Source organism: Fonsecaea multimorphosa (assembly GCF_000836435.1).
Source record: "Fonsecaea multimorphosa CBS 102226 unplaced genomic scaffold supercont1.3, whole genome shotgun sequence".
In the NCBI taxonomy this organism is placed as follows: Eukaryota; Fungi; Ascomycota; class Eurotiomycetes; order Chaetothyriales; family Herpotrichiellaceae; genus Fonsecaea; species Fonsecaea multimorphosa.
In genome coordinates, this window is record NW_015971637.1 from 464,300 (window position 1) to 490,105 (window position 25,806).

The 25,806-nt window shown below is 51.0% G+C and overlaps 11 protein-coding genes across 11 annotated transcripts; 6 read left to right on the forward strand and 5 right to left on the reverse strand.

Moving 5' to 3' along the window:
* Positions 1 to 297: 297 nt before the first annotated feature.
* Z520_01950 (uncharacterized protein) lies at positions 298 to 5,833 on the forward strand (the record flags this gene model as incomplete). The annotated part of the gene is made up of 10 exons (XM_016772464.1): positions 298 to 443; positions 505 to 548; positions 615 to 824; positions 892 to 997; positions 1,048 to 1,234; positions 4,696 to 4,843; positions 4,897 to 4,984; positions 5,068 to 5,346; positions 5,400 to 5,583; positions 5,657 to 5,833. The coding sequence occupies 10 exons, from the start codon at positions 298 to 300 to the stop codon at positions 5,831 to 5,833; spliced, it is 1,569 nt and encodes a 522-aa protein (XP_016635934.1).
* Positions 5,834 to 6,537: 704 nt separating this feature from the next.
* On the forward strand, positions 6,538 to 8,426 carry Z520_01951 (uncharacterized protein; the record flags this gene model as incomplete). Its single annotated transcript, XM_016772465.1, has 4 exons — positions 6,538 to 6,994; positions 7,053 to 7,451; positions 7,505 to 7,579; positions 7,633 to 8,426. The coding sequence occupies 4 exons, from the start codon at positions 6,538 to 6,540 to the stop codon at positions 8,424 to 8,426; spliced, it is 1,725 nt and encodes a 574-aa protein (XP_016635935.1).
* A 928-nt stretch (positions 8,427 to 9,354) lies between these two features.
* Positions 9,355 to 10,614, forward strand: Z520_01952 (uncharacterized protein; the record flags this gene model as incomplete). The annotated part of the gene is made up of 4 exons (XM_016772466.1): positions 9,355 to 9,564; positions 9,657 to 9,789; positions 9,854 to 10,422; positions 10,486 to 10,614. 4 exons carry the CDS (start codon positions 9,355 to 9,357, stop codon positions 10,612 to 10,614), a joined length of 1,041 nt encoding a protein of 346 aa, XP_016635936.1.
* A 680-nt stretch (positions 10,615 to 11,294) lies between these two features.
* Z520_01953 (uncharacterized protein) lies at positions 11,295 to 12,959 on the forward strand (the record flags this gene model as incomplete). The annotated part of the gene is made up of 2 exons (XM_016772467.1): positions 11,295 to 11,448; positions 11,515 to 12,959. The coding sequence occupies 2 exons, from the start codon at positions 11,295 to 11,297 to the stop codon at positions 12,957 to 12,959; spliced, it is 1,599 nt and encodes a 532-aa protein (XP_016635937.1).
* Positions 12,960 to 13,087: 128 nt separating this feature from the next.
* Z520_01954 (uncharacterized protein) lies at positions 13,088 to 14,833 on the reverse strand (the record flags this gene model as incomplete). The annotated part of the gene is made up of 1 exon (XM_016772468.1): positions 13,088 to 14,833. One exon carries the CDS (start codon positions 14,831 to 14,833, stop codon positions 13,088 to 13,090), a length of 1,746 nt encoding a protein of 581 aa, XP_016635938.1.
* A 570-nt stretch (positions 14,834 to 15,403) lies between these two features.
* Z520_01955 (uncharacterized protein) lies at positions 15,404 to 16,475 on the forward strand (the record flags this gene model as incomplete). Its single annotated transcript, XM_016772469.1, has 3 exons — positions 15,404 to 15,777; positions 15,846 to 16,263; positions 16,323 to 16,475. 3 exons carry the CDS (start codon positions 15,404 to 15,406, stop codon positions 16,473 to 16,475), a joined length of 945 nt encoding a protein of 314 aa, XP_016635939.1.
* Positions 16,476 to 16,687: 212 nt separating this feature from the next.
* On the reverse strand, positions 16,688 to 17,765 carry Z520_01956 (uncharacterized protein; the record flags this gene model as incomplete). The annotated part of the gene is made up of 2 exons (XM_016772470.1): positions 16,688 to 17,125; positions 17,232 to 17,765. 2 exons carry the CDS (start codon positions 17,763 to 17,765, stop codon positions 16,688 to 16,690), a joined length of 972 nt encoding a protein of 323 aa, XP_016635940.1.
* Positions 17,766 to 18,680: 915 nt separating this feature from the next.
* On the reverse strand, positions 18,681 to 19,736 carry Z520_01957 (uncharacterized protein; the record flags this gene model as incomplete). Its single annotated transcript, XM_016772471.1, has 2 exons — positions 18,681 to 18,698; positions 18,759 to 19,736. 2 exons carry the CDS (start codon positions 19,734 to 19,736, stop codon positions 18,681 to 18,683), a joined length of 996 nt encoding a protein of 331 aa, XP_016635941.1.
* A 248-nt stretch (positions 19,737 to 19,984) lies between these two features.
* Z520_01958 (uncharacterized protein) lies at positions 19,985 to 22,391 on the forward strand (the record flags this gene model as incomplete). Its single annotated transcript, XM_016772472.1, has 3 exons — positions 19,985 to 21,342; positions 21,415 to 22,240; positions 22,305 to 22,391. The coding sequence occupies 3 exons, from the start codon at positions 19,985 to 19,987 to the stop codon at positions 22,389 to 22,391; spliced, it is 2,271 nt and encodes a 756-aa protein (XP_016635942.1).
* A 543-nt stretch (positions 22,392 to 22,934) lies between these two features.
* Z520_01959 (uncharacterized protein) lies at positions 22,935 to 23,849 on the reverse strand (the record flags this gene model as incomplete). Its single annotated transcript, XM_016772473.1, has 1 exon — positions 22,935 to 23,849. One exon carries the CDS (start codon positions 23,847 to 23,849, stop codon positions 22,935 to 22,937), a length of 915 nt encoding a protein of 304 aa, XP_016635943.1.
* A 566-nt stretch (positions 23,850 to 24,415) lies between these two features.
* Positions 24,416 to 25,552, reverse strand: Z520_01960 (uncharacterized protein; the record flags this gene model as incomplete). The annotated part of the gene is made up of 2 exons (XM_016772474.1): positions 24,416 to 25,283; positions 25,386 to 25,552. 2 exons carry the CDS (start codon positions 25,550 to 25,552, stop codon positions 24,416 to 24,418), a joined length of 1,035 nt encoding a protein of 344 aa, XP_016635944.1.
* Positions 25,553 to 25,806: the final 254 nt, after the last annotated feature.

Consider the following 25,806-nt stretch of genomic DNA (forward strand, 5'->3'; position numbering starts at 1 on the left):
CCGGTGAAGTGTAGCCCGGTCTTGCTGATCCTGGGTCACTGGGTTGTTGGGTTTCCGATGATAGTCCAACCGGTATCCTCTGTTTCCGGCCACTTCGGAAATGGTAGAGACGTGGGTGTATTTCCGGGTGTGCCGGAGGGAATGCTCAGGTACTCCGCAACCATGCACGAGAACTGCTTAGACAAATCCTATACTTCGAGGGCGACGCTGGCACTTAATTGAGTCTTTAGACTGTAAGGTTGTGGGTGGGACGTCTGCTTTTCTCTGTAGTGTGGTTCATCACAGCAAGCAGCCACGATGTCGTCCGCAATCGAAAGCAGACCTCCCAGACCATCAGATGTATCTCGAAAGGGCAAATGGTGGTGGCAGGATGCTGGCTTGAGAAGGTTGTATCTTCTCATTCTCGTAGCCATCCTCAGTTCAGCAACCAATGGCTACGATGGGTAATACCTCGACCCACGTCCATCCAGTGCAAGACTGTCGTCGCTGACGATACCTTTTCAGTTCGATGATGAACGGACTCCAGACCCTGATCTACTGGCAGAACTGTAAGTAGCAGCACCGGGGTTTCTGATTGGGGTCTAGGGCAAGGGTGCTGATGGATCGTGTTGTAGATTTCAACCACCCCGAAGGAGCTACATTGGGTCTCTTGAATGCCATCCAGTCGGTCGGAAGTATTTGCAGTCTGCCATACGCACCATATCTGGCCGATTCCATTGGAAGAAAAAAGACCATCTTTTTCGGCTCGTGTTTCGTCGCTCTTGGAGTCGCTCTGCAAACCGCGGCCCAGAACATTGGCATGTTCATTGCGGGAAGGTTCTTCAGTAAGACAAAGTTCCATTTTTCTACCTGTCCTGTAGCCTTCGTTGGCTGACATGTCTGGTCTCCCAGTTGGGCACGGAAGCTCTGTGACTATTGTCGCTTCACCCCTGCTCATCACGGAACTCTGTCATCCAGCGCAAAGGGGCAAGGTCACAGCCGTGTTCAACACTTTCTGGTATGTGCACCGCTCTGATCTGATTTCCTGCTTCCGATGTTGTCGTTTAGGTACTTTGGAAGTCTGATTGCGGCATGGACAACGTTTGGGACTCTTCGAATGACGAACGACTGGAGCTGGCGGCTTCCCAGTCTGCTTCAGGCTGTCCCAAGTCTGCTGCAACTTTGTCTCATCTGGTGGTTACCCGAAAGTCCTCGATATCTAGTCTCCAAAGAGCGCTATGATGATGCCCTGGATGTCATGGCCAAATACCATCATACTCAGCCGCGAATCTTGACCTCTCCAAAATCCCCTTCTATTTCCAGACCTGGGCATCCCGCCGCTTGGCCTGAGCCATGACTAAGCTGTTCTGAGCTGTGGCTGTGCAAGCCTGAGTGTCGCTTGGCATGTTCTGAGCTTCGTCCTGAGTACCCTGAGTACAGCCGTGAGCGCCCCATAAAGGGCGATATCTTGACCCCGGTGACCCAGCTTTTGAGGTTTCGCGTCTTGGGAAGGGCCAACTTCCGGGCTCTTTTATTCGGTTATTGTTGCCACGAATGCTCTGCAGCCCATTTTTCTGCCTGAGACACGGAAGGCTAACGACGTTCCAACCCCTTTTAAGTGATATTGCACAAAGACTTCGAAGTTATTGTCACGTGTAATTTGAGATTGATAGCGGCAATGTTTTTGTCCATTGCTCCTCATTTAGCCAGACCGAACACCAACGCCGCACCTCAAAGCCAGTGTATCTTAGCCTTCTCAAAAAATTACCTGCATTCTTTCCGTCCACGAAAGTCAAGAAGAACAGGAACTCATAATATTTGCTGTCCTCTAAGTGATACTCTATACAAATTTCGGCAAACAGTGGAGGACTACGCAGATTATCCCTAGCGGGACGAAATCGTCTCAGCCTTACTCCGGATCAAATCCCGCTGGTGCGATATGTAGCCACAGTCAGCATGCTACGACGAGACCACTCAGTGCGTTCCTACACGGACAGATACTACTTACGGCGTTATTGCCAGAATTGCCAGGAGTTAATACAGGCAATTGACTGTATTTTGCGAAAAAACCCGGAGGTCATGGCGTCAGACTTGACCCTCAGAAGAATCCCCCTTGGAACATGGGATGAAATGCTCGAAAAAGAGAATTGCGGCGCTTGTCAAGCTATAGTTCATGGTTTTAGTCAACGATATGAAGGCCTTACTGGAAATACGGGCTTACTATTTGATCCGCAAATGCTAGGACTGAATATCAGAACAAGTGATGGGGACGATAAAGGCATCGAACTCTATTCAACATTCTCTCATTCAAGACTCTATCCAGGCGGAGAAGCCAAAATTGCACGAAAGTTTAACCCGAAATTGGCGAACCTGAAATTGATTCGGCGTTGGATGGACAAGTGCGAAGGGTCTCACACTGGTTGCTGCGATCTACCAACAAAGATGCAATCTCTGGACAAGATATTATTGATCGATGCCCGGGATGAGTGTTTGGTCTCCTTGCCAATAGGTACACGGTACATCACCTTGAGCTATGTGTGGGGCCTGGCACCGGTTACAAGGACCACTGGCGATAATCTTTCGTTTCTGAAAACCCAGGGCAGTCTTTCAGTGGATTCGCCGATTATCATCCCGGACACTATACGTGATGTCTTAAACCTGGTCAAAAACCTTGACGAACGGTATGTTTGGGTCGATAGCTTTTGTATTGTTCAAGACGACGATAAAGCCAAGAGGCTCTATCTTCATTCCATGGCATCCATCTATTCCCATGCGTGGCTTACAATTATCGCAGCCGATGGCAAAGACGCAAACTGGGGGCTTCGTGGCACTGGTGGGCTGGCGAAGGATCGCCAAATTCCATGTAACAGCTTTCCTATGAACGCGTCTCAAGAGCTCATCGTTCATGCCTGGGATGCTGAGCTTCCATCCAATTCTCCATGGATGACAAGAGCATGGACGTATCAAGAAATACGTTTCTCACGGAGGTGTTTGATTTTTCACGGCGTTGTCTCTTGGCGTTGCGCGAGATCAAGCTGGGCAGAATTTGTTGAAAAAAAATCCGAAGGCTTTGATTCCACCGATCCAGCTGAGTCGCAACAAACTGACTTACCACTTTGCGCTCAAAATCGCGTCTGGCCGGATTTGGATGGCTGGATAACGTCTGTGGAAGAATTCAACGCGCGACAGTTGACATACGATGAGGATGTCCTGAACGCTTTTGCAGGGCTGCAAAACTTTTATGCCACCGGGTTTGGGGGAAGGATATTATGGGGTATACCAGAGATGTTTTTCGACCTCTGCATATTGTGGAAGCCCCATAATGTTGTTCGCCGACGAACGGGACGACAAGATGCCCGAACACAGCCTAAACTCCCGAGTTGGTCGTGGGTGGGTTGGGAAGGCAAAATCATCATTGGTAATTGTCATTCCTCACCTTTCGCGAGTCCAATTTACGATCACCAAATGATCGAGGTTCAACCATTGGTGTCACCTCTTGTGACATGGTATGAAACTGGATCTTCAGTGGCTCATCAGTCTACGATTCAAAATATCTGGTACGACCTACAGAAGAAGTACAAGGATAACAAAGTTGTGACGATTCCAGAAGGCTGGGAAAGGAAAAATTATCCTGCACCACACCAGGAGCATGTCCGCTACATACATCCGGAGCTACCTGCAGGATGTGACATGCGTTACCCAGTCCCGCTCGAGTGTGGGAATCCTTTAATGTTCAACTTTGACCCAGTTCTCCGATTTCGTACCAAGAAAACGTGGCTTGTCATTGGAGAGGAACTTCGCGAAGCCCAAAATTTTGGCGAGACATGTGCTGCAACTCTTGTTGATGATCAAGGTGATTGGGCTGGATCAATTCGTCTCAACGTCAATCATTTCGATCCCACCCTATCAGGTCAGCATTGCGAGCTAATCACCCTGTCAATCGGAAGCGCTGTAGAAGGAGGAGACTATAGAGGTGTTATCGATGAATGGCTCTCTCCGCTACGCCCAAGAGATGCTAAGCTCTACGAGTTTCATAATGTCTTATGGGTGAAATGGGATGCTGGGATTACTTATCGATATGCTACAGGGACCGTGTATAAACTAGTTTGGGACAGGTTAAACTTGGCAGAGGTCGATATTTGCCTAGGCTAGTTTTGTGGAACTCGCCAGCCTCATATCGAGACCTGGGACAAGACTTCAACGGCCCTGTCAAGGCAACTATTCGTCGATATCACTCCAACAGCAACAATCAAGGGCCAGACTCCTCTCTGTAGAAATAAGGGGCCAACAAATCCCCTTACCCTACCCTGTCGTTAAGCTGCAAGGCATTATCCAACTTACTGTATATCGATATTATGAAATGAAAATGCATCGATTACACTTGTCTTATTTGTAAATTCAGACCTCAGTTGAGGTAACGGTGGTCATCTTCTGCGCCGATGTGTTTTTCAACATTCCGTGCCACTTTCATTGAAGACTCCTTGGCGCTGTACGTATAGTATAGGATTCAAGATTGTTGACACGAGCTCTTCAGTATTTGATTGGTGGTAGCAATCCACCTGCGTTTGAATTGAAACAAGTCTGAGCACGGCTGATGAAGACGGCGAACGGGGGTCCTGAGTAGGCTTATCAGCCTCACGCTGAGGCTGAGCCGAAGTTGAGCCAAGTCACATAATTCTTGACTATTAGCGGAGGCAAAGCTCCAAAACAGGTGAGAAGGCCAGTTGTGTTGTCGCGGTCGAATACCATACGAATGGTGACCGGAGCAATGAATGGCTCCGATTCGAGTTCGCCGAGATTCGAACATCCCTCGAAATCGAGAAAGAGGGCGAGAACCATGGCTGGAAAGCTCTGTTTGCAACACGTAGGTTGGCATATCTGTGAATGATTGCTGCATCCACTGACGGTCAGTCGTAGCGGGAAATCGCAGACGACTTTTGATCTGTATCGCTTGTGGAATGTTTTCTCAGCTGAGTGGAAATGGCCTCATCGGTTACTATCTCAAGTGAGTCTGTTTCTTGCTGTTTCTTGCTGTTTCTTTCTTCATCCATATCATAAATTGAGATATCCCACTCATGATTCCAAAAGCAAAATTCTCGATCTCCTCGGCTACACGGACCCCCTCTTCCAGAACAAGATCAACGGTATCTACGCAGCCACCAACTGGGTCGAAGCGATGAGTGCAGCGTTTCTGGTCGATTACTTGGGTCGACGGCCAATGTTCCTGGCATCCAATTCAAGTATGGTCGTGACATTCGGACTTTGGATTGCATTCACTGCAGTGACCATCCAAAGCAACTCTCCTCAATTTGGCACTGGAGCACTCGTGATGATGTTTTTGCATACCCTTGCGTATAACCTAGTCTGGTACGCTTCGAAAACTTCGTTCATGCAGTGCCTTTGATTGACATGATGTCTAGGACATCTCTGAATGTTGCGTATCCGGTCGAGATTCTTCCTTATCATCTGCGCGCCAAAGGGCTCACCGCATTCAGCTTCAGCGTTTCTCTGTCGCTTTTCTTTGGCCAATACGTAAACCCTGTTGGTATCGAAAGACTAGGCTGGCATTGGTATATTGTCTACGAGGTATGGTTAGTCATCGAGGTGAGTCATGTCATTGCCAGAGGTCCTGGATATGTCTTCGTGACTCCATTCTGACGAGTAGCCCAATCCTTAGCTCCTCGTCGTCATCTTTCTCTTTGTTGAAACCCGAGGGTCGACACTCGAGGAGATCGCAACATTGTTTGATGGCACAGACCAAGTGGAACAGTTGAGAGTCCAGGCTCTCGAAAAGAAAGTCCAGGCCACGGAAGCAGAAGTGATCCAGGTAGAAAATGTCCAGGTAATGGAGTAAGTTGACTTGCGGAATGTGCGCCACCTGGACATCTGACTCGCGATTGCATGACCATGTCGACGCTGCCAAACATCAGCATCACTACAGAAGGACAGACTGAATTTGCACTCCGGGAGGGTGTCACGGTACAGCAATACAACAGAGTAAAGAATGTTAATGATGGTCAGGTGACCAATAGCAGGCGGACTTGGCATTGCGTCATTCTCTATTAGGCCTCTTATCGATTCTTATCAACCTAAGCACCGCGTGTCTCTACAACTACGGCTCAGGTGAAATCAAATCTTGTGGCTAAATCGTCCTTTTGGTACCTAGCAAGCCTAGGTAGGTATCTACGAGGTACTTACTAGTAGGTAGTGCCTGAAGATTGCCGAGATTACTCTTTAGAGCCTAATAACCCCGGCTAGCACGCCCTCGTCGCCCCCAATTTCCACGTTTTCCAAGGAATGAGTGGCGTAATGCTTCCCCGCTACTTCGAGGCTGCAGCCATTGACATCATCTCGCAGTTGGCTTTCATGTCCTTTTCCAAGTTTTCGGTACGCGTTCGGAGTACCGAGTTACCGCGTTGATAATCTCGATCCCTTCTACCCAGTTTCGGCGATGCAAGCTTCGTCTTGTATGAGTACGCTGTCTGCGTGCATCGCAGGACTGCCGCTGCCAAAAGCATCGCCGTTTTGTGGAAAGGCACAGACTCACATAGCTCTGGGATGGACCGCGTGCGTGATGCCATCCACGTCGCGTCTCTAAGGTTGGGACGTAGCGACCCAGCTGCACCAACCACCGAAAGTGCATCACCACGAGATGCTGCCGGGACAGCGAGGCAACCGCCGGTCGAGGAGCCGACATCGAGTCATCTTCCGGCCTTACAAGACGAGCCCGATTCTGGCGTTAGACAATTGCTCGCTGCGAGAGACGACAATGTCTATCTCCCCAGCATTCGACTTGTTCGTCACAGAAATAATGCTTCGAGGCCTGAAGCGAACATTGGGGCAGTCCACGACTATGCCGCGAACCCTAGAGAAGCAGACCGGTCCGATAATGGCAGACTAGGAAACTTGTGGAACAGAACTCGCCAGTCATTAGGATTTTGGCACGGAGAAAGGGATACTTTGCAGTCTGAAAGCGACTACGATGCAGATATGGTCGATGCACTCGACGCTTTGGGTACGTTCCCTATCATCACGGGCTCTCTAAGACTTTCTGTGCTCACCGATATCGTCAGATCCTGAGGTTCAAACTCTCATCTCTCTGACCAACGTTCAAAACTCGCTTTTCGTCCCCAACCTGGGCAAATATGTGAACAGAAGACCGACATTCTCACTCACGAGTCTTTTGCAAGACGTTGAACAGAAATTGAAGCCGGGAGAGAAGGATAAGCCCGGGCGGGGAAAAGCACCGAAGATAGCACGCCCTGCACCAATATACCGAGCTCCTACCGGTGGCACAATCGACTCGAAGCTCAGTGATTCTCGGTATGCGGTTCTTCCCGAAGGAGCATCATTGTCAGGGTGGACGTATCAAGATCGATTGGAGCTCAATGATCATGTTCGACATATGCTTCACTCACGCCGGTCGAAATTCAAAAGGTCCATGAAAGGGTTTATGCAATATGTTCGCCAACGTGAGCCTGACTATCTCGATCGCAAGTCAGCAACTGCTAACTTTGATTTGTAGCTCTGGGCTTCTGCATCACCCTCTATGCAACGTTGATCACGCTTTTTGGCTTGGCCTGGGTTCTTTTCCTCATCGGTACGTTGTTAGAGCCCTTCAAACCTATGTGTACTTATCATATCACCGAACAGGCTGGATAAACGTGGGTGGGAAGCAACTGTATATCATCAACGTGATTGACAATGTCCTTGTTGCACTCTTCGCCATCGTCGGCGATGGCCTTGCCCCTTTCAGGGCTGTTGACACGTATCATATGATCTTCATTGCACGCTACCACCACGTCACCTGGTCGACGCGCAAGAAGCGAAACATGCCTGAATTGAAAAACCACAACGATCTTCCTACCCAGATGCCGCCACCTGTGGTCCCCAAGGCCAAATCACGCCGCCGCGATCGAATATTGAATAAAGCAGTCGCAAACCGTGATCGAGTATTGAATAAAGCAGCCGCAAAACTCCACCTGAGAAAACGATTCGGCGCCAAAGAGGGCCTTGAAGAGCCGGGGGAGTATAGCGTACTAACCCACAAGCAGCAGCGACTCTTAGACTATCATGGCGCCAAGTTTAACAAGTCGCACACGTTCTATAAACCGCACGAGACGGAAACGCACCACGCGTTCCCCCTGCGACTGCTGGTCGCCATCGTCATTCTATTGGACTGTCACTCCCTCTTGCAGATTGCCTTGGGCACCGTCACATGGAGTATTAGCTACCGCCAACGCCCCTTTGCGTTGACGACGGTCATTTTGTGTTGTTCAATTACGTGCAATGCAACAGCAGGACTGCTGATTTGGATCGGCGATCGCAAAACACGCAAGAATGATGTATTGGAGCGCATTAATCGGCAGGAGTTGACACAGGAAGCGATGGAGAAGATGGAGAAGAGGTGGGCAGAAGAGGAGGGAGATAGACGAGTGGCGGACTAGTACTCTGTACATATGTATATTATATATATATCATCCCCGAGTACTTGTCCTTTCGCCTGTTCTACTAACTGATAACCAGCCACTTTACTCTTCTACGCAGAACTATGTGGTGCACAATGAAGCTGCGGAAGTGATTCTAGTGAAATCATAGCTTAGCAATACCGACATCCTGTAGCTTGGATACCTAGAATGCCTCATGAGAAAATCGGCAAATATCTCACTGGTAGACCAAAATTAAATCTGGCATGCGTTGTCCTAATCAGAACAAGGCGTAACGGTTTAGTGTTGACGACGGGAGATATCTCGTGCCAAACAAAGGTTACGGGGGAAATTGCCCAATTGGTAATCTATACAAGACGGGCAAAACACCTCCCCACTCAGTGTGTTATCAATGGAATTGACTGAGATTGCGACCTGCCTACCAAGTCTGGGGCAGGTATTCCCCGGAAGAAGATCTCAGAGACGTGGAGGTGGGGCCAGGTCTGGGGACTTCACGAAAAGCAGAATCGTAATATCCGGGCAGGCAGAAATAAAATCTCTTTTCCCCTTTGGGGTCTCGGAAACACCTGTTAGCTCTCGGAAACAGCCCTTGACACTCGGAAACACTCTTCTTCGGAAAGATTAGCGCCGCTGTAGGACCCCAGATATCTGGAGAAGTGGGCTCGCTACAATGCAAGCAGCATCATACTGCATCCCCGGATCCCATCCTTGTATTGCATTCCATGTCTCGTACTGCTCCAGCAAACCTGGTAGAGTCTTCATATTCTGGCTAAATTGAAACAAAATGTGTTTTCCAATGCAGGGCCATCATCGCGAATCAGTTCGTGTGAGGAAAAACATCAATGGAGAGTCTTCTAAGGTGTCTCTTAAAGCTACCATAGCGGCCAGCTGAGCTCCATTGTCCTGACAGCATCAGCAAATGGCAAACATGTATTTGACGTCTGCCATCTTTATGTACACCACGGTGACGATACTGCCGGCATTGGTGTTGGGGCAACTCAGCGACCTGGCGAAGCAACGAGGGAAGCTCTATTTCGGCACTGAGACCGAGACATGGGAGTTCAATGATACCGAATACTTGAGCCACTTGAATGATGTACATGAGTTTGGACAATTGGTGCCAGGAAACAGCATGAAAGTATGTCAAGACAGGGCAAGGAGTCAAGCAACCCAGCCACATATCTATACAAAGGCAACAGTGTTGTATCAGGCTAATGTGATGCGCCGCAGTGGGAAGTCATCCAGCCTGGGGAAAATGAATGGAATTTCAGCTTGGCAAATCAAATTGCAGGTTTGGCGCAGCAGAACGGGCAATACTTGCGCTGCCACAATCTTGTCTGGCATGAACAATTGCCAGATTGGGGTCCGTACCCCCCGTCGAGTGAGTGACTGTGAGAGCACACGCTAACAAAGACGTCCATCAACAGTGGTCAACGGTACATGGGACAAAGAAAACCTGACAGCAGTGATGATCAACCATGTGGAGGAGGAGGTTGCCCACTATCGAGGCCGCTGTTATGCGTGGGACGTCGTCAACGAAGCGCTCAACGACAACGGAACCCTTCGTTCTGACATGTGGCTCGACATCATCGGGCCCGAATACATCCTTATTGCGTTTGAACATGCAGCCAAGGCCGACCCAGACGTCAAGCTTTACTACAACGAATATGATATCGAGTTCAAGGGTCCCAAGCACGACGGCGCATTGCAAGTGGTCAAGATGATCCAAGATGCAGGTCTGAAAATCGACGGCATCGGATTTCAAAGCCATTTCACCCCCGATACTGCACCGGGATTGGAGGAACAGGTACAGTGCATGAAGGACTTTACTGACTTAGGCCTCGAACTGGCCGTCACAGAGCTCGATGTTAGGATCTTGCTCCCTGACAGCTGGGAAAAGCTGGACCAACAAACGGCCGTTTACACTGACACGGTTAATGCATGTCTTGAGACCGAGAAATGTGTGGGAATTACAGTGTGGGACTTTTGGGACCAAGTGCGTCGTTTCTGCCCGAACCGCTATTGTATGTGTCTCCGCTGATGACTTCTACTCTCACAGAACTCCTGGATTCCAGAATACTATGATGGTTATGGTGAGGCAGACTTGTATTTCGCCAATTGGACCAAAAAGCCTGCTTATGCCGGAGTTGAGGCTGCATTGAAACAGCATGGGTGGACTGATTGGTAGAGGCTTCAAGCTTACAGCTTCGTGACCGGACATGTTGTAGTAGTAATTGGACACGGGTCGCAGCAGATGAGAGACCTGGTCTTCCAATTGCCCATGTGGAATGCAATCAAAGGTCATGCTGGCCAAAGAATCAGTTCTACCTCTTCCAATGAGTGAAATCCCTTGCAGTACAAAGCCACGTCAAGAATCTGTAAGGCTTCGCTCTGAGTGCAGTCATGACGAACCAATAGTTCTGCTGAGTCTTAGTCGTTCGAACCACTGGAGAACGCATGGGCGAATGGTCCCTTCCATACAAACTTTTCGCACCATTGGCACAATTATAGAGCAGATAGATACCTGCTGAATTTCAAGTTCTTCGAAGCACTCAAAATTGGGTGGTTTGACATCAGGTCAACTTTTTCTATCCATCTGTTCTTGATGACTTTCGGTCAGCCCAGTCGACAGAGCCTCACCATGTTCATTAAAAACTTCACGTATCCATGGAACGACACTAAACAGTAGACAGAATTCGACCTTCACGTTATTCTCAGTGCGTTCGGATCTCTCCTCTCGCTCGATCTATTTAGCCGAAAATCGAAATGTGGAGTTCAGCGCCCATCATTCTATATAACCGGGAGCCTGTCTTCCTTCGTCTTTTTCGTTCTTCATTCTGATTGTTCATCGACTTTGGATTAGGAGCCATGTCAGTGAAGAATCCCATCATATCCGGCTTCTTCCCGGATCCGTCATGTATTAAAGTCGGATCATCCTTCTATGTGGTTAATTCCAGCTTCCAATTCTTCCCTGGTATTCCCATCCACGAGTCCAAAGATCTGGTAAATTGGACGCATATCGGTTGGTTAATCCCAACTTCCGTTGTGCCTATTGAGACTCCTCGATCTTGACAAAGACGGATTTCAGGAAACGCCATCTGTAGGCCGTCACAGCTCGACCTCAACCAAGCGACGACCCGCAACACTCCCTCACGCAATGAGATTTTCACCGGCGGACTTTTCGCACCTACAATTCGTCACCACAAGGGGACCTTCTATATCTTCTGTACGAACTTGTACCTCAAACCGGAGGACGCGCCGGATGGAGACTACTTCCCGCAGAACTTTTTCATTACTTCGACCAACCTGAAGGATCCGTCCACGTTCTCAGACCCCGTGTTCTATGAATTTTACGGCATCGACCCGAGCGTGTATTTTGAAGAAGACCGCGTTTACGTTCAAGGGAGCTTCATGCTTGGGTACGACCGACCAGTTCAGGCGACGACCATCAGTCAATTGGAGATAGACATCGAGACCGGGAAAAGTCTGGGTCCCATCAAAGAGATCTGGAAGGGCCACTCGGGCATTATTCCGGAAGGACCACACATCTATCGCAAAGATGGATATTATTATATGCTTGTAGCCGAAGGGGGAACCTTTGACGGCCACATGCTGACCATGGCCCGGGCAAAAGAGTCGATCTGGGGTCCTTACGAGCCTTGTCCGCATAATCCCGTCATCCGCGCCAACAATGATGTTTGTCCACTTATTCAGCGCATCGGGCATGGAGAACTGGTTTACGACGATGACTCTGGCACCTGGTGGGCGACAGTCCTTGCAGCACGCAGTGGTGGTCGGTCAAGTTTCCCGCTGGGCCGTGAGACATTCTTGACAAGTGTTGACTGGCCCGAAGGGGGCTGGCCACGCTTTGCGCCTGTGGAGGAATCCATGAACATCCGAGCGCCGTTGCGAGAATTGAAGTCTGACGCTTTGCGTGGAAAAGGCCAGAAGGTGGCCTTGCAGGATCCCAAGACAATCTTCCTACGAACCCCAGAACTCGGCAATTACCGGCAAGAAGGCGATATCCTTTACTTGACCCCGGTTAACGAACCACTTTCTGTCGTTGAGGGGACTATGACATTCTTGGGCCAACGTCAATACCACCTCGACAGCCTGGCGAGAGTAGTGCTTCTGTTACCGGGCAGCGACCAGTCTATCGGAGAGACTCTCCGCGCAGGTCTCACGGTATATAAGGACACAAACCGACATTGTTCCTTGATCCTCGACGTTGCAACGAATGGAGACGTAAACCTTGTCTTCGAAGTTGAAACAGTTGATGCCCCTGGCCCGCGCAGGCTCGCATCGATTCCACTCTCAAGGAATAGTGGTGTCGTACATCTATCGATCAAAGCCACACCAGAGAAATATGAATTTTTCTTCACCCAGGGAAAAGATGGCCATGGAGAGAAGAAGATTGGTGAAGCAGAGGGGAAAATATTGAGCGGCAATGACTTTACGGGTGCTGTTTATGCGATTTTCGCCAGTGGGACTTGGAAGGCGCCTGTTGGGTTTCAGAATTTCGCTGTGGAGTGAAGTAAAGAGGAGTGTGAAACCAAAGTCCTAAATCACGGCAGCTTGAAGCAAACGCTCTCTTTCCGGCTTAAGCTGACAACCTAGACAATATCATGGTCCTGGTCTATTTAATTCTATTCCGGGGGTTATCAGTAGTGTTCCTCTTTCTCCTCTATACTGTAGGCCGTGCACTCAGCAATGCATGTTCGTGCCGGAATCGTCACACGGATGGGGAAACCACCGTAATTCGGATCCCTGTTGGGCATGATCATGAATGCGCCGCTCTTGGTCTCGTCACCATTCAAGGTGCGGAGCGTTCGCAGATTGCCATTGGCATCGACCTCTTTTTCTTCTGAGATCAAAAGGCCGGTGAACGTCGCTGACGGTTTGGTGCTCCTGAAAGAGACCTGAAAGCCAGCCCCAATCAGCAGAAATGTACCTTCACCTCGGTGCATCACGATCCCATGGCCCGGACCAGGTTTACCGAAGACAAAGGATCGCTGAACGGTGACTTCGAATTCTCCAATGACTCGGACCCAACTCTCTCGCCCGGGCTTCCCACTGTCGATTTCGTCAAAGAAGAAGCCGAACATGTCATCGGGTCTCTCTGCCTGTGCCTCCAGGATGAATTGACTCACAGACCCAAGGAGACCGAATGTCTCCGTGAAGGGGCTGTCCTTGACATCGATGCTGTCGATGCCGAACGGCGAACAGCCTAGACTGCTGTATGTGCCGTAGGCCAACCACGTCCGCCGAGCACCTTCTTCGTCCGCCTTCTGCTCGGGGATGAACAGTGGCTGGTTGTCGTACCTGTACTGCCGGCACATCCATTCGTAATCTTGCAGGTACAGATCTGGCGATATGAACGCGAGAACACCTCGAGTGTGGCACTGCCAGATATCCAGGGTATGTGGACAGGGACCTCCGCTGGGATACTCTCCGATCTTTGATCCGCCCCCGGCGACCAGAGGTGTATTACCTGTGCCTCCATGTCCTCCAGCGCCAAAGCCAAGATCGTTTCCAAGCAGAGCGGGATCTTCGAAATTCAGCCAGGCATTCGTGTACAGGGGAAGGTCGTACGTTTTCTTCCCGGCGGAGGCAACTTGGGCAACGTAGCGAGCAAATATGTCTGCCATGAACAGCTCGTCCGCAGCATCTCCTTGCCCAAACAAGGTCTTCCACGTAGGTTGGTTCACCTTAGCTGCCTCACTCTGAAATTTAGGCCACCTCCTTTGGAACTGTGGGTGAAGTTGGTCCTTCTTCTGAAGGTATGACAGTAGGTCTGAAGAGACGGGCTCCCTAAAAGAACGTTCTGCAAGGGTAGAACGGTCTCTTGAGTCGCCCAGGAGACCTGGTTCGTTCTCGACTTGTACCATCAGCACTGTGGAGTGCTCCTCGTCAATCTCCTTCAAGTGTTGCATCAATTTGGAGAAAGCTTTGGCGTCAGCCTTTCGAGATTCTTCACTGAATGGCGAGAGCAGCTCAAGGGTCTTACGACGGCGACGGTCGTCGAGAATATGCACCCGCGGAAATCTCCCGGGATTGCGCTTGACCCAGGTCGGCACGTACGTACTTTTGGCGTTCTTGTAACTACCGAACCATAGCAGGACCAGGTGCAATCCATGTTGCCGCGCGCCCAGTATCACCTTATCGAGCTCGGAAAAGTCGAACTGGTTCTCGACAGGCTCGACCATCTCCCAGGTCACAGACCCGAGCAGGGTGTTGATGTTCATGGCTTGCATCTTGGGCCATATCGTCGACATGTATTCGGCCGAGGACAGGGAAGAGTTGTGAAGTTCAGCAGGGAGCATGAGAAAGGGCTTCCCATTGACCATTAGCTGCGCCGAGGACTTGGTCTCACGCAGGTGTGGGGTCATGCTGTTTCTAGATGCCATGTTGGTCGTTCGTGTGGCAATTGTTCGAACATGAAAAACAGAAATACGAGAGGATACTGCATGTTCTCAGGGAATACAGACGCGAGGACCGTTGCGTGACAGCAGCCTCCTCGTTGACTACCCCTCTTTGACACGAAGTCGGGTTAGGAGGGCCGGGCGTATCGTACGTTGACCACTGTCGATCTACTCGTTCTCAGTCTGCATTACAAATTAGCCGAGATCTGGGGACGGAGAATAGTGCATTATACTTGCTCTACCGGAATTACTAGTTTGGGCAAGTCTCATCATATTACCCTATTATTGTCACGCCTCCCAATGATCTAGTTCGTTGAATAGAATTCTTTTCCACCAACAACAATATACTGTGCTCGAAACACTTGTTATAACATTTCGTCGAGTAGTGAAACGGCATGGCCCCTTTTTTGGGAGATGCTCCCTCTTGGAAAACCTCTCTCACCAGCATTGGCTCGGTTGAACCCCCGCCTGCTTCCAATGAAAATGCGAAATACACACGCCATCAATACGTCAGGCTCTCTGTTGCCGGTCTGTCTCTCCACCACTCACTAGACTATGTCTTCTCTGAATCCGCAATGTTTGACCAGAAACGATAGTGCAGACTACCGGACCATCAACGAGAAAGGATTCCTCAAGATCAGCGGGTTGATCCCGGAGGCAGACGTAAAGGAGCTGTCCGAACATATGGACTGCGTTCTGCGGGGAGAAGCCAGTGCACCGGGATTTCCCAGGATTGAGCCGTCCATGTCAGAAGCAGAGCGCCTGGCCGCGTTCAGTCGGATTCATAACGCCCATCGAGTCCATCCCCTGCACGAACGCTTCTTGCTCCATCCTCGCATCCTGGATGTTCTGGAACAGCTCACGGGACCCGACATCCTCGCCCTGCAGAGCATGTCCTTTTTCAAACAACCTGGCCAGCCTGGTCAGGGGTGAGTGAGCCCGGAACAACTTCAGATTCTAATCCAGGTTTGTTTCACTTGCTGATTCGCCTGTCAAGCTATCATCAAGATTCGTACTATATTCCAACTCTCCCAAACACCTTGATAGCAGCTTGGGTGGCCGTCTCAGAGGCCACAGAAGAAAATGGCTGCCTCTGGTTCCGAGTCGGCTCTCAATGCGAACCCGTCTATCCGCAAGTTGACAACGAGTACACGCACCAGTCCCGAAATCTGGATGGCATCTTTGACAATTCCACCGCATCGATCGAGGATGTCGAGACCAACCAGCTAGCTAGCGTCGCCATCCGCTACCAAGAGGAGAGTTGCCCGGCAAAGCCCGGAGACGTCGTCTTCTTCCGTGGCAACATTCTCCATCGGTCATTCGAGAACAAGGGGGCAACGCCGCGACGTGCCTTGTGGGACATTTCTGTGATGCAAGGAGCTTTGTCCCATGGTACTTCGGGGAGGAGTGGGAGGGTATGAACGAAGGGAGGTCGGCCAATGAATATCACATTCTAGCCCGGGGCGACACGCAGCTGGCATTTGCGAAGCCCAGGTTTGGGACCCCCTGTGCCGCTCTCGAGGAACGGAAACCAAGGATAGCAGGCTCTCTTGTTGCCATGCCTATGGGCTCAAAGAGCGGAATGGTAATTCAACAGGTTGATGTTACCCAGAGAGACAATGACTAAATGCCACCAATACTTGAATCGAAGAGAATGTAACCCAATATGTCTTGATGAGTGATGCAGTCCAGCAGAAATAAGGAATTGCTACCTCAGTTACTATGCTGGATAGTTTTCGTCAACCAATGGCGTCGTCGCAATCTTGTTAGGCGCCATGCCTGCCTCTGCCAACCTCCGTTTCTCGAGACATTTGATTTCTGCTTGGATCTAGAGCCATTTCACGTCAAATGAGGCGATTGGGCTGGTTTAAGGGGGTCCCTCACCTTGACACGAGTCGGCACAATCCGCTCTCTTGGCCCTGTGATTTTCCACCCAGGTAGACCTTCAGGGTGTCCAAGTTCTCGGAGAGTCTTCTGTTCAACGAGACTGTATTCGTCAGGCTTTGTCCGGTTGTAGTTGAACGGCTCTTTCAGCATGACGGGTGGGTTCGTGATGATGCGTGGCAGTCGTAGCAAGTTCTGCGAGGCCGAGTGAAGCATGAAAGGGTGAAGCAGAAAAACGTCCCCGATCTGTCCCGTAACCTCGTGGAAGCTTTCGTCTCGTGTTAACTGGTGGTCCTGGGCCCACTCGTTCCAGAAGACTCGCTTGAAGGGATCCTGTGCTGCATTTGCATCTCGCAGAGCCAGGAACGGTGTCATCCCTTCTGGATGCTCATACTGCCCGTACATCGAGAACATGTCAGCTCTCGATCCGTGATGCGCCCTGCAAGTTAGAATGGAGCCGTCGCTATCAAGATACTTTTCTCTCTTGCCGAGAACTTACTAATCGCTGTGCCACAAGGCGAATACCATCGGTGCATATCACTGTGCCTCCCCCTCTGGGCTTTATGTCCGTGAAAAGCGGGATGATAAGGAGCGCCTGCTCGGGGCTATCTAGAAAATGATAAAACCAGTCGCCGTCTGCATGCCAATTGTCCAATTTTCGAAAGTTGACCTCTTCGACAGGCTTACTAGAGTCGACGTCACCCAAGTTGACGATAAACCCGTCTTTCCAGTCTTTGCACCAGTCAGCGATCTTATCCTCACCACCTAGAAGCTCGCACACGGCGTCCCACGCCTTGGGCGCAAAGTCTTTTGCCGGGATCGTCACATGTCCAGGCATATTCAGCCTGTTGGACGGCCAGCTTGATTTGTCGTCCGGCGTGGCGCCTAGGCGTGTCCATATAGTTGAGGTAAAGTCGTCTGCGGCTTCCTTTGTGAAGCAATGGGGGATTTTAAGATACCCATTCTCGAGCCAAAATTGTTTTTGTTCCTCTGTCAGACGGTAAGTTTCCGTACACCGTTTGTCGGGGGGCATATCTGAGTCTGTGAGGAAGTAGACCTGGTTCAGATGATGAAGAAGAAAAGTTTGAACAAACGTCAATAGAATGAAACTCGCCTTTCATCGATACACCGACCTGGAGAAAAAGGAAGCGAGGTTAGTTACCATTGAAACGTCCTGTACCTCTTTGGCACAGGATCCGAAATACCAGTTTGGTAACATCAGCCTTTGGACTACTCATCCACACTACCGCCAAGATGGGGATGAGGGACCAGGAGCACTTCGTACCAAGACGTTTTTCGGATTTCCGCAAAGAATTCAGGCGATATTCGCAATCCAATTCTGGTAATTCCGGATTGTTGCATTTCCGAAACGCTCGGAAAGAGAGTCTGAGTCTTCACGGCTCATGATCGACCGAGACTGTCATTGTTTGTATACTACTACAGTGGCCGCGAGATGTTGCCACCACCGGAGACGACACTTTTCCCGTAGATTGAGTCTGAGGGTCAAAGAGCGGATCCCGGAAATAGGGGCTTGAGCGACTAAAAGGCAAAACAAATGGAGACTTTGGTGGTATACAGGCAGAAAGCCGCCACAAGACTCGTTCCTCTGGCTTCGGTCGGGTGACGAACGGTCTAGACGATCAATGCGCCACTTGAGGGAGCTGCTTAAAGGTACGGAGCCGAATCAAACTGTACCACGTCAAGGTCTCCGGGTCTATTGCTAGGTCTTTGATGCAAACTGCTCCAGGACAGCGAGCGTAGATTGTGTATTTCTACCGGGCAGGTCTTAATGGCGAGAACTTAGCTGATTATGTCTTCAGATACGAAGAGTACGAGAACACTTCTATGAAGCTTGTAGGGTGCTCCCAGTTGATTGAAATTCAGTATTCGAAGATGATATTGCGCATTCAAATTTAGAAATGGATCAATGTCCTGATAAAAGTAACAATCAGAGTCCATCATCGGGCTGTAGTACGGGCTTGTCAGTAATCTAGTGAATAAAGCGAGAGTAGGGACAATGTCTTACTGTCCACACCTTTTGCCATCGTGTGTCGTGCGGCATTCCGGTCTCAAAATACCTCAGATCGGTTGCTAGCCTGATGATTCCAGCGGGATGTTCGTTGAGCGCACTGCAGTGAATCATGTAGGGGTTGTGAATCACCACATCGCCAGCCTCATAGTCTGCAGCTAGCCACCGTCGTTGCCACAGTCTGGAAAACCTTCCGGCGTCCTTTTCCAAGTATCCAGTGTCCATCATAGTCCTGTTGAATGCGGAAATCCTCTCCTCAGCAGTCAATTCTGCCGCGGCGGCATTGAACTCTGCTTCTAGCTTTTGACCCAGTGGGACTGAGTTCTCCAGGTACAAAAGGCCTCCTCCTTCCATGGGACAGTCTCCAATAGGCACCCAGGCGGTGAGAGAGGTCGGGGGCCCAGCCCGGAGGAATATCTGGTCATAGTGCACCTGGGTGATCTCTCCTCCCGGAATGTTGGGACGCAGCAACGAACGCTCGAGAAGAGAAGCATCCGCCCATCCAGAGAACCGTTCAATGAAGGCCTTCATTGCTGGGTGTTCGCAGAATTCGCGATACCAGGGCGCTGTGTGCGCCGCCACCATCTTTCGTGTGTACTCGGTGTCTTGGACCTGCGCAAACTTGCGTCGCAGCTTGCCAGGCGCGATCCACATCTTCCAGTCCCCACCGCAGTAGATACCATCTCGAGGAGCTGTGCCTTGTTTGAGCAGCCCGGTATTGGAGAGGTAGTCGAAATACGATTCGCGGCACTTCCAGACATCCTCGGCAGGAATGAGTCCTTTGATCCAGATATATCCAGCTTTGTCGTAGAATGCACGCAGTTCATCCATGGGAGTGTCCTTCGAGAACGACTGAAGCGGTCCGATGGCGTCTGGGATTGGTCCTCCAGTTGACTTCAACTTGATGTTGTCAGTTCTCACGGCATCATTCCCTAAGTGAAGAGCCCCGAGGGGCTGATGAACTGCGACAGTCATTGTGATACGGGCAGAAGCGTATTGAGAAGCCTACTCCTGTAGAAGCCATTTTGCCGCCCTGAGAAAGTAGACGCCTTAATAAATCATGGAGCATCTCACTCATTGGTCGTCCTGAAGTCGGCGGAAAAGCCGAGGGATCTTCCTCAACCCCCCACCAGGCCATTTCCGGCTGCCGGAAACACTGATTCCAACTTCAACGAGATTATCTTCACGCTGCTCTGCCATGATAGAGTCACTACGAATAGAGCATGGAACAGACTCCCGAGCCCAGTGTCCGAGTGAGTCAAAAGGATAGCTCCTTGGGCGGCAGACACGGCAAGGTCCGGCGCCGCATCCACCCCCAGAACTGGAACAATGGACGCAAAAACATCAGTCGGGCTTGTGATCTCTGCAAAAGGTCTGTAGAATTGGGTCTTTCCCCGGAGATTCTGGAGATACACTCTGCTGAGAAAATCCGCAGAAAAAAGATCCGGTGTTCCGGCAGTCAGCCTTGTGCTCGATGCATTCAACATCGTCTTCCTTGCGAGTACAATCTTCCTCATCTTCGAGGTCGACACCCACACTTGCCACGCCCACCTGATGGTTTATCGAGTGTGACTACAGGTGATGATGAGTCTGTCGAAAGAGCCACAGGGCTTCTGCTGCCGCCCGAGGCTACAGCCATAGCTGAGGTCTCGCCGAGACATTCACCGTCGAGAGGGGTGATCAATGATGACAGTCAATATCTCGGACCAACAGCTGGAGAGACCTTCATCAGCCGGTCCTGGAGGCGTATTCGTCGGGACCACTATATGACTCGATTCTCACCAAGCCATACGGGAACATTGTCTCCAGAGGCCGACTCCAACAATCGGCATGTCGAATCCTCTGCTCATCCAGCTGTTGTCCTCCCTCAGATCACTCATCAACAAGCTACGGACTTAGTCCGCTTTTACTTCGATGTGGCAGTCGTTTCATATCGCTTTCTCAATAGCAAGTCGGTCCTCGGCTGGGTTGATGACCTCTTTGCTGGAGATTCGGCCATCTCGGAGAGCTATCGTCAAACGCTCGGCCCGTATAAAGCGTCCATATTGTTCATGTTATTTGCCACATCTCTCCACTATCAAGAAATATCTGGAGAGGCTGTAATATCTGGATCGCGAATGAGCAAGGCTTTTCTCACCGCAGGGCGGCAGTCATTGAAGATGCAGAAGCATTACCATCGACTGGAAACAGTCCAGGCCCGGCTTGCGCACAGCATCTACCTCCTTGCAACATCCAAGCTCGAGGCGAGCTGGTACGTGCTTGGCCGCACAGTACAGATAATGACGGCTCTAGGAATGCATCGGAAAGGCCATGAGCACCCATCCTCTTTCCGCACAGAAATTCAATCCATCCGACGTTGCTTTTGGACAGCCTATACCTTGGACCGATATGTCAGCATCATCTTGGGTCGTCCACGACTCATTTTCGATGACCTCTTCGACCAGCCTTTTCCAGAGCGGATTGATGACGACTACCCCGAACTGACATTCAGCGATTGGGCTGCGACACCCAATTTCGGGTTGGATTGCCGTATAGAAAGCGCAGCCGACTGCTCACTGGATGGACCATACTTTACACACAGGTACGAGTCTGCAAAAGCCTAAGTTATACCCGTACGAGACTGACCAACGGAAACTTCATCCACCTCCTGTAGGCTCGCACAGATCATGGGCGAAATCTCATTTGACATCTATCCGTTGAAAGGCATAGCAAGGGAGCCACAGGCCGAGAATTCTGCAAGGCTCACGGCCAAGTTGATGGATTTCTGGAGAGGACTTCCACCCTCGCTGGGAGAGGTCCATCCAGATAGCCTGTCACCGAGCCTGCGGCGACGAACCATCGAGCTGCGGATTTCGTGCAATCATGCCATCGTCCTTGCCAACCGACCATTCCTCTTGGGCAAATCTGATGCCGATGACCAGGGCCTTGATGATGTGACCCATTCGCACGACGACAAGGTGGAGCGAGCCGTCCGTGCAGCATGCACGGTGGTGAATTTGTGGGACAAAGGCACCGAGGAAGGAAGCGTGTTTGGTGCCTTTTGGATCATCCATCACGCTGTTTTCTCGGCGGTCTCTGTTCTGTATCTATATATCATTTTCAACTCTCGCCGGGGCACGAGGGCGGCGCAGCGACTTTCGGAAAGTGAGGAAGAAGTGTTCCTTTTCGCTCAGCGAGGTCAACAGCACCTCGCAGCAGCAGCCAGTGTCAATCGCATGTGTGTCAGATACTCTTCAATCCTGGAGGAATTGCGACAAGAAGCCATGAAGCAGATATCCACGTCAGCACTGGCAGTGCCCTTTCTTGTGGTCGGCGACTCCCAACCCCTCGAAGCCTCCTCTCCGGGTAACACCAACAGGATAGGTACCGGGCTGGGTACAGATGTGCCGGATATTACGTCTGATGAGCAATTCAGATCTACCATGTATGCTGCAGGGGACGGGGAACTGATTGGTGACTGGTCCATCTTCGACTCTCTGGTATGTATAGCTATCGCTTGGAGTGGCTGTTTGTGCCTCGGATGCGAGCTGAAAGATCCTGCAGATCTCCTTCGATCCTGACGTTATGGCCATACAACCCAATGATCCGACCCATCTCCTTGGCCCCGAGGCACGACCTGATACAAAGTGACCGTGGAAAACACACTCGCTGGAAACAGACGGAATCTTGGAGGCCGCTATCACAGTAAATACCAAAACCAAGATGCTCAACATGCCTCTTGGATATGGAAATGCACTCTTTGCCATGAGAGAAGTTCCAGGCAGCAGGCTTTGCTGAAACAAAAAGGGGCGAGTGTTCAAGCTGGGGCACTGTAGCGGAGGCCCAACGGGGACCCCTGAGCCCGAACTGGCTTCTGCGAATGGATATTCCTTGCGGCTCGCTCAGTGTACTCTCCCTCAATACTCTGTTACGTGCCCAATTAAAGCGGCCTCGCTCCCTTTGGGCCTTGTTACAGCTGCTCAGCTTCAACCCCTTATTTGTTTCAGCTGAGCCTTTTAGGTCAGTATCTAAAGCGTGCGGTGAACGTGACTGAGCAACTACCGTAGTTTCCTTGAGACGAGGGTACAGTGAGAGTCCAAAGTAAAAGTTTGGGAGTCGATATCTTAAAATGTACCCCCTGAAAGGCAGTCTGTTCACTAGGTTACACACCAGTAAGGCCAATACACCATTCACTTATATGAACTTCGACCTTAACTGGCTGATCAGTCGCACGTCGTCCTCTGAAGGCGCTGCTCCAATGATGCTGTCCGCCAAACCAAGAAACTCTCGTTCCCAGTTGGGCACCTGCGGATTATTGCGCATACTAGGTAGTCTCGTCAACGTCCAAAGCAAGCCGGTGAGCACGAAACTCGGCGCAGCAACACCAAGGTAGTAGAGGAATCTGGGCGTGACACTATTCCCCAGCTTCTTAACCAAATGCAACCCTTCCCGAGCAGCGCCAGCGCTCAGCCCTGCTTCTGCCCAAGACAATCCCGACTTCTTTTTGGCGGCGGCAACGGTCGCGCTCATGACGCCCACGACCATGGCGGCGTGTGTGCGTAGCCAGCTTTGCATGTCAGGCTCGTGGACGCAGGGGATTCCTGCGGCGGAGAAGATCGATCGCCATTCGGGCGATGAGATGATGGTGATTTGTCCGAAGCCGAAGAACTGGTGCACCGACGCCCCATCGTAGAAGGATGCCATGACCGCCGGAAAGCCCATGATGCAGCGTTCCTTGCCCAGAACGTCGAAGTACCTATCCAGCGAGGCGAAAGTATTGAACATGAAGAGAATCTCGGTTCCTTGGGGACATGCTTTCAGGGTAGCGAACAATTGATCGTCAAATTGGTGCTCCGTGATGGTTAGGAGGATCAGGTCCCAGGGTTGTGCGGTATCCAGAGATCCCACGGCTTTCACAGGAGTCTTGGAGATTTCTGTGGCCTTTTCCGACTTCTTTGCCACGACGCCGCCGTTTTCCTGGAGAGTCGCAAGCCGTTGACCACGGCCGACGATTGTGACTTCGTGTCCGGCCTGGACGAGATGCACTGCAAAGGCACAGCCTACGGGTCCGGCGCCGATGATGGCGACCTTTTTCTTTCCCGTGGCCATGATGGTTCTGTGGATGTCGGGCTTCACGGGTGGTGTGTACCAACTTTCGATTGAGGTTTAAAATGCTGCGTTGTCCGATTCACTGTGACGTAAGGGTCATAGAAGGGAATGCTCCATTAGCTGGGAGATGTTATGAACGGAAGGGTTGTGTATTCGTCTCCGCGTTGTTTGCCTTGAAGCCTTGAAGCCTCGAACAGCATCGAGTGAGGAGAAGCAAGCGGCCTCCAGGCAGCAATCAATCGATCGTGCAAGCGCACTAATAGTTTAAAGTGCAGGGTCTCCGGAACGGGTTTGGCGGTCTGCGCTTTCGGTTATGCTCGCGGGCTGGGCTCGTGGCCGCCGCCATTGACGTCTATCGCCTCAATCAGGTGGTGCCAAGTGGCGAGGCTTTACAAGGCTGAGAATCTAACAGGAAGAGAAGCCTTACATAGGAGAACAGGAGATTCAGTTAACTCTTTTTAGTAATATAGCAGGCCACGTATAAGGGCATTCTTTTAAGGATTCTATCTTTTATTAGGGCTAAAACGGGATGTTATATAAATATATGTATATGTGCGTGCAAACAGTTAAGCCTTCTCAAAACACATGACCCCGTACCGAAACGTGCCATTGTTGTATCCGCGCCTCATGGCCCGGAATGCCTGCAGAAAGGCGAGCCCGTCCCGGCCCTGGGAAATGGCAAACGCCCATAGGCTGGGGTTGCTGACCAGTTCCCAGCTGATGTCCCACGTTCGAGCCACCTGCTGGGAAATATCCTTTGGCTCGTGGAAGACGCGCAGACCTGCCGACTCGGCCATGGACACGTACTCGGCCATGGTGTTGAGGGGCGGCAGCAGCATGCCGTCTTCGATGGGCTTGATGTCGTTTTCCACCTGCTCGGGGGTCAGGGGCGCGGATGATTTGAACCAGTCGGCCAGCACGAGCTTGCCGCCGTTGGGGCGAAGCACACGGGCGGCGTTGCGGAAGAACAAGGGCTTGTCGGGGAAATGAGACAGAGCCTCGGAGATCCAGACACAATCGAACGACTCTGGAGGGAAAGTGCTCGCCATTTTTTCCGCGTCGAGTTCGAAATAGTCGACTTTGCCCTGCTTGGACCCCAGAGTTGTAAACTTATCTGTCCCGTTGGGAGCTTGGGAGGGAGCAGCCGCAGTCGCGGTCAAAGGGACAGCATTTCTGCATTCTCTGGCAGCTTCGTCGCTTGTTAGACGCTTTGCGATCTGGACCTGTCGTCCACTGATTGTGATGCCGGTCACGGTGCAGCCATGCTCACGGGCCAGATGGCGGGTAGTGCCGCCGATGCCACAGCCAACATCGAGAACAGCGGAATTGAGTGCAAGTTTGGAGATGTCGAGCAGGAGGTTGATGAGGTTGATCTGACCGGTCTCCTTGGTGTCTTCAGGGGTGAGGAAGTAGGCATGGTGGATGTGTTGGCCCCTGGTGTGCCGGTCAGATACCTGAGCTCGATGCAAAACAGGCGTGAGGTTGAGTGCCGATATTCCTCTTTCACTGCAATATTTGAAAAGCAAGGGTACGTACCATAGAGAGTAGTAATAGTCTGAAGCTATTTCATAGTGATGCCGTATCCGTTGCTTCAAGCTGTCAAACGAGGAGTGCGCCTCGTACGTGGGTACTTCGTACTTGTCCCCCACATGATTTTGTTCGGGGGAAGGATTTGAGTCTGGCTTCTCTGTTGGGTCGCCCATTGAGTCCTTTTGGCTATTTGGCGGGTGTCAGGGGCAGAGAGATATTATTTGGAGTTTTGGGAGAGACTGATTTTGAGCAGCGGGTGATTTGTGTGAGGGGGGAGTTGGAGAGTGACTGAGGCTGTCATTTCATTTCAGCGGCAGCTGGAGGGAGTGTCTCGCATGCGCCTAGGTGCTCGGTGCCTAGCGAGCGATACCTAGGTAGGTCCCTAGGTCCCTAGTACATGGAAATAAGGCACTGTCAGACTAGCGAG